This window comes from Clarias gariepinus, chromosome 26 (genome assembly GCF_024256425.1).
Source record: "Clarias gariepinus isolate MV-2021 ecotype Netherlands chromosome 26, CGAR_prim_01v2, whole genome shotgun sequence".
NCBI classification, from domain to species: Eukaryota; Metazoa; Chordata; class Actinopteri; order Siluriformes; family Clariidae; genus Clarias; species Clarias gariepinus.
In genome coordinates, this window is record NC_071125.1 from 24,603,835 (window position 1) to 24,617,500 (window position 13,666).

At 40.4% G+C, this 13,666-nt stretch overlaps 1 protein-coding gene across 4 annotated transcripts in view; it reads left to right on the forward strand.

Annotated features, from left to right (window-relative positions):
- Window positions 1-13,666, forward strand: part of sh3kbp1 (SH3-domain kinase binding protein 1) — a 57,400-nt gene that overhangs the window by 22,728 nt on the left and 21,006 nt on the right. For all 4 annotated transcript variants that reach the window (XM_053487540.1, XM_053487542.1, XM_053487543.1 and 1 more), the window contains exon 2: window positions 3,142-3,299. In XM_053487540.1, coding sequence (XP_053343515.1) covers window positions 3,142-3,299 — 158 coding nt within the window. The remainder of the gene's footprint in view (window positions 1-3,141; window positions 3,300-13,666) is intronic.

Consider the following 13,666-nt stretch of genomic DNA (forward strand, 5'->3'; position numbering starts at 1 on the left):
TAACCCGGCATTCATGCCTAAAGTCATTAGTGCGATAAACCCTTTTGAGTTAAGGGCCTTCCATCCACCTCCTTTTGCTTCATCAGAGCAGCAAAAGCTAAACACGCTGTGCCCTGTGCGCGCTCTGCGCATCTATACAGCATCTATACTAAGGGAAAGTGATCAGCTGTTCGTTTCTTGGACGAAACCTCGTACAGGGAAGCCGATCACTAAACAGCGCTTATCACATTGGATAGTGGAAGCGATTTCATTGGCTTATTCCAGCAAGGGTCTAGAACCCCCAACTGGCGTACGCGCGCACTCGACAAGGGGAATGTCAAGTTCCTGGGCTCTTTTTAAGGGAATCACGTTACAGGACATATGTAAAGCGGCGAGCTGGTCATCTCCGCACACATTTGCCAGATTTTACAAACTGGACGTTACAGCTCAGACTTTAGCTCATGCAGTACTGAGCGTAGGGACAGATTCTAAAGACTAAAACTCGTTCAGCCCTAAAGGCTTTGGGTATGGTTGGCAGAAGACTTCAAGACAGGCTATCTGACAATACGGGAGTTAGAATATCCCATAGTGAGACACCGAAACGTATGCTTGAAAGAGAACAATAGGTTACTTGCGTAACCCCGGTTCTCTGATAGCATTAAGTGAGGTGTCTCACCAGATGACCCTCCTTGCTGTGTGAAGCGAGGAAGAGGTTGCTTGTTTTGAATAGCGAAGTGACGCTGTGCTGCCCCTTTTATACGGAGGGGGGGGAGGTCACTCCCAGACACAGCGTCACGTCTGCCAGCCAATTGGGGCTAGCGTAGTGTAATAGGACTTCTGAAGAATACGCGGAAGGGGCGTATCCCATAGTGAGACACCTCACTTAATGCTATCAGAGAACCGGGGTTACGCAAGTAACCTATTGTTTTTCCCTCAGCGCCGTCGCTGCTTTGTGACCGTTGTTAAAAGCGCTATGCAAATAAAACTAATTCAGTTTGTGTCTCTGTGAAGTCTTTTCTCGCTGGAGGCGTGTCTGTGTGTGAGCTCAGTCAGTGATGTCACACAACTCATGACATCACAACTCTGGATCGATCACATCCGCTATACACAACGGACTACAGACAGAAAACTTGTTAAATAAACGTTTACGCTAACGAGCGGATGCAGCTAACATTTTCAACGAAGAGATTCTGGTTGTCATGGCGACACGGCGTCATGTTCTGACAGATTTTATTTTTCCAGAAGCCCCCTCAATAAAGGGGAAATTACACTCAGCATCATGGCTTGTGTGCGTGTGTGTGTGTGTGTGTGTGTGTGTGTGTCGTTGGTGCAGTATGACTGGATCACCTACAGTTATTTCCACAGATACGGGTTTATAGTTTGCAGCCGAACCCTTGATTAGCAGCTGCAGTCTTTTTAACCACAAGAGCACTGTGTGAGTGTGTGTGTGTGTGAGTGTGAGTGTGTGTGTGTCATGGCTTGCTCGACTTGCTCCTGCTGCTAATTTGGTTTACTGTAATTTGTCTTTGAGGGGCGGTGTTGCTGTGACGCTGCTGTGTTTGAGGTTAGCTGGTTAATTAGTCTCAGGAAAGGCATAACGAAGGGGGCGGGGCTTAACACTGCTCTCTCGCGGGTACAGTGCTTCATATTCTCGCAGTCTGCTTTTTTTCTGCTGCGTTATCCCGTACAGTGGATATGAGGAAGAGACTGGAGCTCTGATTGCTTTCTGACGGAGCTCACTCTGATCCCCTGATAATCCTGTAGATCAGATTAATTAAACCCTGCCTCTAAAACTCAGAACTAATTACAGCGGGGCTGAAACGCTCGACACAGCGCTTTTTACGTCTTTTTACACAACTCTCTGATCTCATTTTGTTCTTACTAAAATATTTCCAGCATGAAGTCAGATCTAATCCTGCCTATAATACATCATATAAACGTCTATAATGACGTACGTCTGTTTTTTAAAGCGGCGTGAGACGTGTCTCCGTCCTTAATCAGAATACAGACGATGACAGTTAGATCACAGACGACGTATTACTCAGTGTCACGACTGAGACCTGTTATAACGCGTCATTACACTGTCATAATCAGTGTTGGTGGACGTTACTTTATAAAGTAACTAATTACGTTAAAAAAGTACTGTTTTTTAAAAATAATCAGTTACATTACAGTGTTACTTTTTTGATAAAAGTAACTAGTTCAGTACTTTTCCACTGCAGAAAATGAAAACTCCTTTGTGATTCCTCATGCATGTTGAGTCAAGACCTTTATAATTATTCTCTAATCATCACTCAGTGAAGTTCGGCCCATAATCTGTTACTTACTAATACTGATCTTTCTGCGCGTCGGTCCTCGTATAGTCAAACCGCAGGGGTGAGATGGGGGTATAACAGCAGGGGGGCGGGTTATCTGGGGCGGAGCTTGTAGGACGACTTTCACACACACACTAACACACTGTCTCTCTTTCTCTCTCCCTCCTTCTTCTCTCTGTGTCCTGCTGACCTTCTCTCCTTTCTCCCAATCCCTTTATTTTCTTTCTCTCTCCATGTCTCTCTTCTCTTTCTCTCAGTTCGGTTCAGCAGAGCTTTATTATCTCGTTACCAAAACATGTCTAGAAGGTTGATTACATTAGAAGTAACATCTGTCTGGGCGGGCCTCTGAGTGGTGTAGTGGTAAAGTTCTCGCCCTATCATCCGGAGATCGCTGGTTCGATCCCCGGGTGATGCTGTAACCTCTCGCAGCTGGAGGTCTAGAGAGAGCTGATTGGCCGAGGGGGGAGGGACGAGAGGTACTTAGTGCTCCCACATTAATCACGGCTCTACAGCCAATCAGGGGCGTCCGTGAGCAGTTCCAAAAGATGTGGTCGGAGGAAGCACGTGATAGTTTTTTGTAGTTAGTAGCCTTAATGTGGAGCCCCCTAGTGACGGGGAGGAATTGGCCACGACTAAATTAGGGAGAAATCTGAAAAAATTCAAAAAAAAAAAAAGAAGAAGAAGTAACATTTGTCTAAATACACATACACAGTATATATGTAATACAACATTTAATATTATATTAAGTATTGTGTAATGATGTATAAAAAATATAATAATGAAACGAGTAATATAAGTAAATGAAAATGTGTTTATAAATTATGTCTGTGTGTGTGTGTGTGTGTAGTGGAGGCTGTAGTGGAGTTTGACTACCAGGCCCAGCACGATGACGAGTTGACCATCGCCGTCGGTGACATCATCAGCAACATCAGGAAGGATGAGGGGGGCTGGTGGGAGGGCGAGGTGGACGGCCGGAGGGGCCTGTTTCCAGACAACTTCGTCAGGGTGAGAACACTTCCTGTTTCAGCATGACCTTTGACCCCTGACTTCTGTTCTGCCTTTGTCCTGCAGTTCTGCTCTTGCTGGGAATGCACACACACACACACACACACACACACAGAAGTTAGTCATTCCACACTCAGCTGTATCTGTGTGTGTGTGTGTGTGTGTGTGTGTGTGTGTGTGTGTGTGTATGTGTGTGTGTGTGTGTGTGTGTGTGTGTGTAAGCGAGCGTGCAGGTTGCTGTGAATGCTGACACGGCTGATCGATTCGCTGTGTTGCAGGATGCAGACTACTGAAGCGAACAGGATGCTGTATGAGTGTGTGTGTGTGTGTAGGTGTGTGTGTGTGTGTGTGTGAGAGAAAGAGGGAGAGAAAGAAAGTAAAAGAGAGAAAGCGTTGTCTTTTATTTATTGACTCCATATATGGAAATAAGGTCAGCTCAGACAGAGTGGGCGTGTCTTTAAGATTGTAACTGGAATTGTGGGCGTGTCTTACAGTTTATATATATATATATATATATATATATATATATATATATATATAAAATATTTTTTTTACTTTTTTTTTTTTTGCCTCCATAACGTATGTACTATTTACACTACTAACATAACACTACTCTTGGCAAAGATGGGTGTGGTCATCGAGTCCATTTATGGAGTTAAAACCACACCCACTGGACACACCCATTCTCTATTGGAGGAGAAAAACTGGTCGTGTGAATTCTTAGAACCAGAAATGCACAGATGTGTTTTATTTTCCAAAGCCTGAGTCAGAATTACCGTATGCTGTCACACACACGCACACACACATACTATACATATATACACACATTCACACACACACACACACAGAAGGAGAAGTCTGAGTAAGGGCGTGGCCGAGCTCGCCTGCAGTTTTTGCAGCATCACTTCCTCTTTGTTGTCTCTCCGCGCGGTCAGCGAGCATCACTTCCTCCATCAGTGACACGAGCCAACGACTCCCGGCTTCAGGTTCAAATAAAACAGAAACGCACAGATCTTATACGGTGTGTGTCTACCGATTGTTCACACACATACACACACACACACGTTGTTTAATGCTAAAGTTGATGTTTTTTTCTCACCTTTAAATACGCTTTGTGTTTTAGATACCTGTGTGCGTGTGTGTATGTGTGTGTGTGTGTGTGTGTGTGTGTGTGTGTGTTTGTATGCATGTGTGCGTGCATACAAACACAGTGTGTGTAAACAGAAAAACGGAATCGTTCCACAGCTTCGTCATTCCGCTATGAATTACAAGTATATCGCCCGCGACGGAGCTGACTATTAGCCGTTAGCTTTTCTGATCTGATATTTTACAACTTCCTGTTCCTGTTCTGGTCAAATTAAAGGTCGCGGTTTCAGAATGATCTATAACCCACGCAACCCACACGACACACACACACACACACACACACACACACAACAAGAACACCATGGAGATGTTGCAAGGATGTGTGCTCCTGAAAGTGAAGGACAAAACGGTGTGGATAAACACAGCCGGGGTGGGTGTGTCGCCTTAAACACACACTTACACTCTGTTCAGCAGTAACGATATGTGACACACACAAGGACACACACACACACACACACACGTACAGTGTAGGTGAGTAAACTCTGTCTGTAAATCTGTACAAAAAAAATCAATACAGAGGAGGGACAGATACCAAACACACACACACACACACACACACACACACACACACACACACACGCACGGTGACCCTGAAACGCTCAGTGCATGCTCAGTAAGAGGAGCTAGATAGAAAATCAGACAGATTGATATCAGGGAGGCTTTTCTCCTTCATAATAATAATAATAATAATAATAATAATAATAAGAAATATAATTGTGATATAAAACTTTCTGGACAAACAATAAACCCGAACAGTAAGGTGATGAAGATGAAGATGAAGGTCGTGACTGTTAAATATTTAATATTTGGATAAACAGAACCGTCTCAATTCCTACAAATATATTACGAGCGAATGATCAGATGATCAGATGGTACCAGATTACAAGCGGATTATGTTATTTAATTCAGAGTGATTTAAAAAAATAATAATTCTATTTATTATTTAAAGAACATCATGAATCCTTAAAGTGAGGAGCTCCAGTCCAACAAAATCAGGATGTTGAAATGATTTATTCGAATAAATTACAGCTGTATCTCAGTATACGACCTCACGGCCTCACAAACTTTCACATTAAGAGTTAAATTTATTGCAATAAATTTGCCTCGGCAGAGAATTATTTTTTTTTTGAGTTTACGTTATTTTGTAGTTTGTTTGTTTTTTTGCATTTTGTGTAAGATTTAGTGAAGACGCAGTTTTACGTTTAATGTCTATTTTGTCATATTTAATGTTAATGTCTTTTTTTAAATGTTTTAATTGGTTTTATATGCAAAAATATGATTATAGTGTTGAAAATCAGTAATATTGGTAATATTTTTGTGTGGCTGGAGCGGATTATCTGCATTTACATTATTTCCTCTGAGACAATGTGTTTCACAATACAGAGTTCACCATGAGAACTCGCCTCCGGAACGGATTCAGTTCTTATGCAGAGGCACCGCTGTATTTAATACTAATAATCGAATTGTTAAAAAGCAAAAAATGAGACACGATCGTGTACTTTTTGTGTGTGTCATGGTGATGTGGATGCTGACGTTTCTTTCTTCCTGCAAATATTTTTAAAAAAGAGAAAAAATAAGAGCAGTAATATTTTGTTTTAATAATTATAAAATGATAATAAAAGCAAAGAGGCCTAATTAATAAGTGAAATGCATAAATAAATAAGGCCAGTCATGAGCCTGAAGCAGCGTCACAAACCAGCCGCAACTCCAACCAATCAGTTCCAGAGTTGTTGCCAGATTGGGGAGTTTTCCCGTAATTTGAAAATATATTTTATCCGCCTATAGAAACAAAAATCAGGCTAATTTTAGAGAAACTAAACATATATTTATGTACACTAATTTTTATTTGAATCCGCTACGACCGGAGCGGTGGGGGTTCACACAGCATAGTGGGGATTTTATAAGTGTGATCTGGCGACCCTGGGTGGGAGAAAGCGTGAGCAAAAACAGGGTTCGTGTGCGTCAGAGAGAGTTTTAGAAGGTGAAAGTTTAATTTAGTCGCATGCAAAAAACCCTGAAATGTTTTCGCTTCTGCATTTCACAGTGTACATTTTATTTCCAGCTAACTGACAGGTAATAAGGGTGTTACTGCCGTACTGTGTGTGTGTGTGTGTGTGTGTGTGTGTGAGAGAGAGAGAGAGAGAGAGAGAGAGAGAAGGTCAAATGAAATTAGAATGTAAGTTTAGTTGTACATTGCATCAGGAATAAAAGAGGTGAGTGGTGAGCGCTCACACACACACACACACACACACACACACTCTATATCCTGGGACACAGAGGGACACGGGTTAGATTTTATTTAAAGAAAGAATAATGTCTGACAAGTTCAGGGTGAAATCTGAGTGCAGCCACAGCGGCGATAACTGCACACTGTAGTGTGTGTGTGTGTGTGTGTGTGTGTGTGTCAGAGTAAAGGAGGTCAGACTGCTGGATCAACAAACTCAACTCAGATGCATTTAAACAGAGAATGAATGTGTCTCATTAATATTCATTAAATGCACATTAATATTCTTTACACATTTGTTCTTATTCATTTCACACTCATTAGTAATTTGTAAACGTTAAAAAAATTAAATAAATCTAACTGCTTTTGTGGGTTAACTGACTACATCAATCAGTTACACACACATACACACACACACTTCATGTTTAGGACGTTATATTTAAACAGAAAAGGTGTGTGTGTGTGTGTGTGTGTGTGTTTGCTGCTTGGTTTGTGATTTTCTGCATAATTTCACCTTGGTGTTTTTTTATAGTGTGTGAAATTTCCCAGCGTACACAACAGAGGAAGAGTGAAATTTTGTCATGATAAAAAAAAAAAGATTTTCTTGGCGAATGAGTTCCAGCTCAGCGGTCTGGGATAAAAGCGGAGGAGGGTTTGGATCGAGTTCCAGTGACTCACACACTCGTGAACTTTTTTCCTGTATGCTAGCAGATGTGTGAGAAAGAAAGAAAGAGAGACTTTAAACAAATCTGCAGTGTACAGGATGAACTGAAGGACGAGAGAGAGAGAGAGAGACCCAGTGCTTTTTTCAGGATCTTTTTGTCGTCCTGAGTTTGTTTTCAGCCGAATAAAGCTAAGGGTGCCAATACTTTTTCCAAAAGGGATCATAGAGAGCATGAACAGTCAGTTTGACCCGGTTCCGGACCCCCGCTTGTTGGATTCAGCCTCGGGTTTAAACGCAGCTCCCGCTGATGATGTCGCGGCTCCTAATTAGATTAAATTAATGATTAAATATTAAACTCTCGTCGTTTATTAATTCCCTTAATTAAGGACGTAGACAGATTTTCACTGCGTTCTGCGATTTAACGCTCCTTATTCTTATTACTTACGGAAATACTTACACTGCAAACAATGACGTCTTAGCTTGTGATAATTGTCAAGATACACACACACACACACACACACACACACACACACACTGATGAATGATTTCAGTGCTTAAAATGAGCAAAATTATCTAACAACAATGTAAAAGTTACCAACCGTCCAGCTGTTCCCCTGCTGTAATATTATTCCAGACCTGTACTTTTATCTTCTATTGATATTTAAGCTATGATGGATTATTTCATGTTATACTGTAAGAGCGATTCTCCACAGGCCACGCCCACAAGCAAGAAACCAGGAGTGACATCAGTGACATCAGTGACATGGACATAAAATCAGTTCATTTGTCTGTTTTTGCTTTTTACAAAAATCACTGCCTTTAAACACAATCACATACTTTAGAAAGATACAGTGCCTTAAAAGCAAAATGATATTAAATATGATTATAAATAATTCTAATAATATTATATAAACACATTTCATTTAGGTTTATTTCAGCTATAAAGACGTCGAGTCGGACTTTATCGTGTGTATCGACTACACCGTCATTAAAACTGCGTCAACCAACATTACTGTCGACTCTGCTGCACTGCTGGTGAATAAATCTAGAACACATGTACACACACACACACACACACACACACAGCCCTGTTTTTCCTGGATGCATTCAGTCCAATTGTGTGCTGCAGCAGCCTCGCTGTAATGCTCATGAAGTTTCTCTTGAGGAAAACCTCAGTGTGTGTGTGTGTGTGTGTGTGTGTGTGTGTGTGTGCGCTCTCACAGGTGTTTCCTGTTCTATAGTCGTCCTTGCCCTATAAATCTCATCGCTATCCTGTTTTGCAGAAATTCTCACAAAGCTTGTGTTCGTTCATTAAACAGTAAAATCATCAACCTGAAAGACCAACCTCTGTCTCTCTCTGTCTGTCTCTCTGTCTCTCTCTGTCTCTGTCTCTCTCTGTCTGTCTCTCTCTCTCTCTCTGTCTGTCTGTCTCACTCTCTGTCTCTCTGTCTCTCTCTGTCTCTCTCTCTCTCTCTCTGTCTGTCTGTCTCACTCTCTGTCTCTCTGTCTGTCTCTCTGTCTCTCTCTGTCTCTCTCTCTGTCTCTCTCTCTCTCTCTCCCTTTCTCTGTTTCTCTCTGTCTATCTCTCTCTGTCTGTCTGTCTCACTCTCTGTCTCTCTCTGTCTGTCTCTCTGTCTCTCTCTCTCTGTCTGTCTGTCTCACTCTCTGTCTCTCTGTCTCTCTCTGTCTGTCTGTCTCTCTGTCTCTGTCTGTTTCTCTCTGTCTCTCTCTCTCTCTCTCTCTGTCTGTCTGTCTCACTCTCTGTCTCTCTGTCTGTCTCTCTGTCTATCTCTCTCTGTCTTTCTCTCTGTCTCTCTCTCTCTCTCTGTCTGTCTGTCTCTCTGTCTCTGTCTGTCTCTCCCTTTCTCTGTTTCTCTCTGTCTCTCTCTCTCTCTCTCTCTCTGTCTGTCTGTCTCACTCTCTGTCTCTCTGTCTGTCTCTCTGTCTCTCTCTCTCTCTCTCTCTCTGTCTGTCTCTCCCTTTCTCTGTTTCTCTCTGTCTATCTCTCTCTGTCTCCCCCCCCCCACTATCTCTCTCTCTGTTTCTCTCATTTTCCATGTTGAATATTTATATAAAATAGAGATTATGAAATCTGATACTATTTTTTTCTAATTAAAGGGTAAAATATTACATTTTTAAAATATTTTTGAAAACTTTTGAAATTTCTGTTTTTTATTTTACTTAAATACTTGAATTATACAAACTGGCCTGGTAGTAATAATAATAATAATAATAATAATAAGTTTATTATTATTTTATGTATTATTATAATAATAATAGAATGTTAAAGCTAAAAATATTTATTTTAAAACTTTCCTTAAAACATGACATACTTGTTTCATAATCATTTTATTAAAATAAAACTTAAGTAAAAATTATAATTATTATATGTATATATATCAATCAAATATTTAATTATGATGGATTGATGATGAGGATGATGAGGATCAGGGTGTAACTTTTTTTTTTTTTATTATTATTATATGATTATAATTTTTTTTCCTTTGGCCATAATTTACTGAACACATGACATGCACAAAAACATACTTAAACACACACACACACACACACACACATTATTTCCTGCAGGCCCAGAACAAGCAAAATAACTGGATGAATTAAGAATCCAGTTCCAGGGGTATTGGTGGCTCAGTGGTTGGTTTATCATCCATCGAACCTCAGCACCGGACTCAGTGCCGGTCCCAAGCCCGGATAAAATGGGAGGGTCCTGTAAAAGTTGCTACACACACACAGTCAGAATGACATAAGGACCGAATGTTCACTGTTCCTCAGCACGAGTTACAGCCAGACTGAAACCAAAACCTCACTGATCACAACACACACCGGAACCTGCGTCCTGTACAGAGCGCTGCGACTACACACACTGTTACACTGCTAATGATGAGGATCAGATGGTCATGGTGATCAGATTGTGGACATGATGATGATGGTGAAGATGATGGTCACAGGTGGAGAAGATGATGATAGTAAGATGGTGAAGGTGATGGAGATGGTGGTGGAAGGTGGAGAAGATGATGATAGAGGAATTGGTGAAGATGATGATGGGATGGTGGACATGATGTTGATGGTGAAGATGGTGAAGATGATGGTGGGATGATGATTTTATGATACGGATGAAGATGTTGACGGTGGCAGTCCTTATGATGTTAATTTTTTTTTTGCTTGGTGCCCACATGTCTAGACATTTGGGGTGGATGTTCTCCGATTAGAAAAGGTTTCATGAAGAGCATTTTCCTGGGTCTTAAGATGTTAATTACCCAGTGAACCCTTTAAGAACCTCAAAAGGAACTGATTAGCAGTGTGTAATCTGCACCTTTCCATTTAATCCACACTCTCAAAGGAGAACAGGTTCTCAAGGCCTCACTGAATAATTAAAGGTTCTTTTCTCTAATACAGAACCCTTTCTAATAGTGGAACAGTGTGATGTAGGGTTCCATGTGGAGTTCCTCGCAGCTTGCTGTGATGCGGTCTGTCTTTCTCGCCTCGTCTCGTTCTGAGAGCGTGACGGAGACGGTGAGTCCCTCTGTGCTGTTGCCATGGTTACCCGCATCCGATGCAAGACTGCGGAGACGCCGTGGAAATGATCCGAGTCTCCTGAGACGGCTGACCAGAACCAGAGAGAAGAGAGGAGACACACACACAGGCGCACACACACACACACAGAGTGGCTTGGGATTAGCGGCTAATGAGCTGATCTGTTGAGTTTATTCATTTGTCTGATGTTATTGTAAAGAGACATCGTTAGCACAGGAGCAGAGCAGGACACATGGGGTCATGTGACCCTGTAGGACGATTTCCATTGGCTGCTGTGTGGGTTTTTTTAGAGAGAGAGGGGAGAGCCAGGTTTAACAAATTACTTGTTTCCATAATGAACTGCACCACTATTTTTATACTTTTATTCCAGCTTCATTATATACATTTTACATGTGATAATAAAACTTTACAATAAATTAAATATCTGTCTGTCTGGAGCTCGTCAAGCACTTGGATTAAAAACTTAATTAAGCAGTATGACACTCGAGCTTGTGCTGTTGTACTGAATATCAGCACGGTGTGAGTACTGAAGATATCACAGTCGTGCTGATATTCGCTACAACAGCACAACATCGAGTGTGATATCACTTTTACACAACAGCTACACAAACACCATTTATTATCAACAGGTTATGATTTGTTGCTTTATTTAACCAGTTATTTAGCTCCGCCCACACATATCCCTCTGTGCCTGGCGGAGCGGGCGACTGACAGTTAGCAAGCGACAGTTTTAAAGGCTAAAAGTAGTGAAAAGTCAAAGTAGGTGAAAGTATAGTAGTGTTAAACTCTTAGCGGTTCTCTGTAGCCAAAAGGTGAGAAGAATAAACCATGGACTCACCAGATCTACTTTATATCTACACTCGTTACACTTTAGAATAATCTCAGCTAATGAACTGTTTTGGGGTTAAATCCCGAATAGTGTTAATTGGAAAGCTAGTGCACTATGTAGGGTGTACAATCCCTTGTTCCACACACCAAGTAGTGCCCTTGATTTGGGGTTAGAGACGGATTTGGGATTCAGCCTCGTGTTAGACGCTGATTAGCTTTGTAGCTAGCGTTAGCTGCAAATAAAACAGTCATGATTCGGGTGTGGTGGGAGGGGATTCAGGGCGACTTTTACCGCGGAGACGGCATGGCGTTTAAGACGACCGAACGTTATCAGGTGTGTGTTCTTAAACTTCAACTCTTGTTCAAGCCAGAGAGTTCAATTAAGTTTAAGATTTAGGATGACAAGTTTAATAGTGAGTTTATTTTTATCATCAGACAGGAAAAGGTTTAACCTGCACACAATGGAGTGTGTGTGTGTGTGTGTGTGTGTGTGTGTGTGTGTGTGTGTGTGTGTGTGTGTGTGTGTTACATGGTGCAGAAGTTTGCAGCTGTGGTTTAACTGTGGTGTCTGAGCTCTGAGCAGGAAATGTGTGTTTAAAATGTTCATCACAGCTGTTGCTTGAAAATCGATGCACACACACACTCTCTCTCTCTCTCACACACACACACACACACACATATATGCATTTATGCACACAAAGGAAATAAGAGTAACATTGGTGATGCCCGTGCGGTGGGGATGATGTTCTGATGAAAAGCTTAGTATTTTCTCACTGTACTCGTCTCTCAGGTTTCAGAGGTAGACGTGTGTGTGTGTGTGTGTGTGTGTGTGTGTGTGTGTGTGTGTGTGTGTGTGTGGCAGAAAGAGAAAGATGCTGGTGTAAAAAATGATAAAAAGTCCAATAACAAATAATCTGGCATGATTTTATCGTTAATATCTTCAAATGTATAAAATGTTACAGATTTTAAACTAATCACCTGCTCGACCAGAAGGTGGCGGTAATGCAACATAGCGAATGGCTAACGTGAGACACCAAGGAAACAAGAACACAAGACACGAAAGCTTTTCTTCAAATATTATCGTAATCTCAAACTTGGATTGTTTCAACTCATGATTTTGATACGACGGGGTTTTAGTGACGCTGTTTTAAAAAATTATTATGATCCAACATTCATCCTCAAAATATCAGATTATTATATATAATCATCTTTATTCTGAAATCATGTGTTTTTACTTTGGCCATAAAACTCTAATATACAGTCTTTTGACCAAAGAGTTTAATTAATTAATTAAAAAATTAAAAAATATATTTATTTTTGTAAAATGAGTCACATTTAGGGGCGGGGCTACTTACTCACTTCTTCTGTGCTGTAATAAATAAACAACAAATTCGTTCCAGTTACTGTGTATTTATTTAAAATAAAACCCCTGACGATCCAGTTTTCAGGTTAAAATGCTTTTTTTTTTTTTTCAATTCAATTTTTTATTCTTTTTATAATGAATTTTCTAAGGTTGTAATAATTTACATAGAATAAAAAAACATTTAATAAAATAAAAGGAAAATTAATAGCTGAGTAATTTAATAAAATGTAATTAGTTAGCACATGTATGTTAAAACAGTTTAATGTTTTACTTTTTTTAAGCTTCTTATTAAAGTTTTAATGTAACCTGATCTCAGTCATGATTTTTGGTCAAATCAGATTTTTTTTTTCTTCCTGTTAACTTGTTTATAATTACAAATATCTAATAATTAGGTTAAGAATAATTATAAGAATGTTTATGATATTTATGGAATTCTACTGTATTTAATGAATCTTCATCACATCTTCATCTTCGTGTAAAAGTCTCAAATGATCAGATTTTTTAAGGGATGATGATGGACCTCATATGATTTATTAGAATAATGTGTAATAATAAGGATTGTAAATCTCAGGAGCGTGAGACTCTGT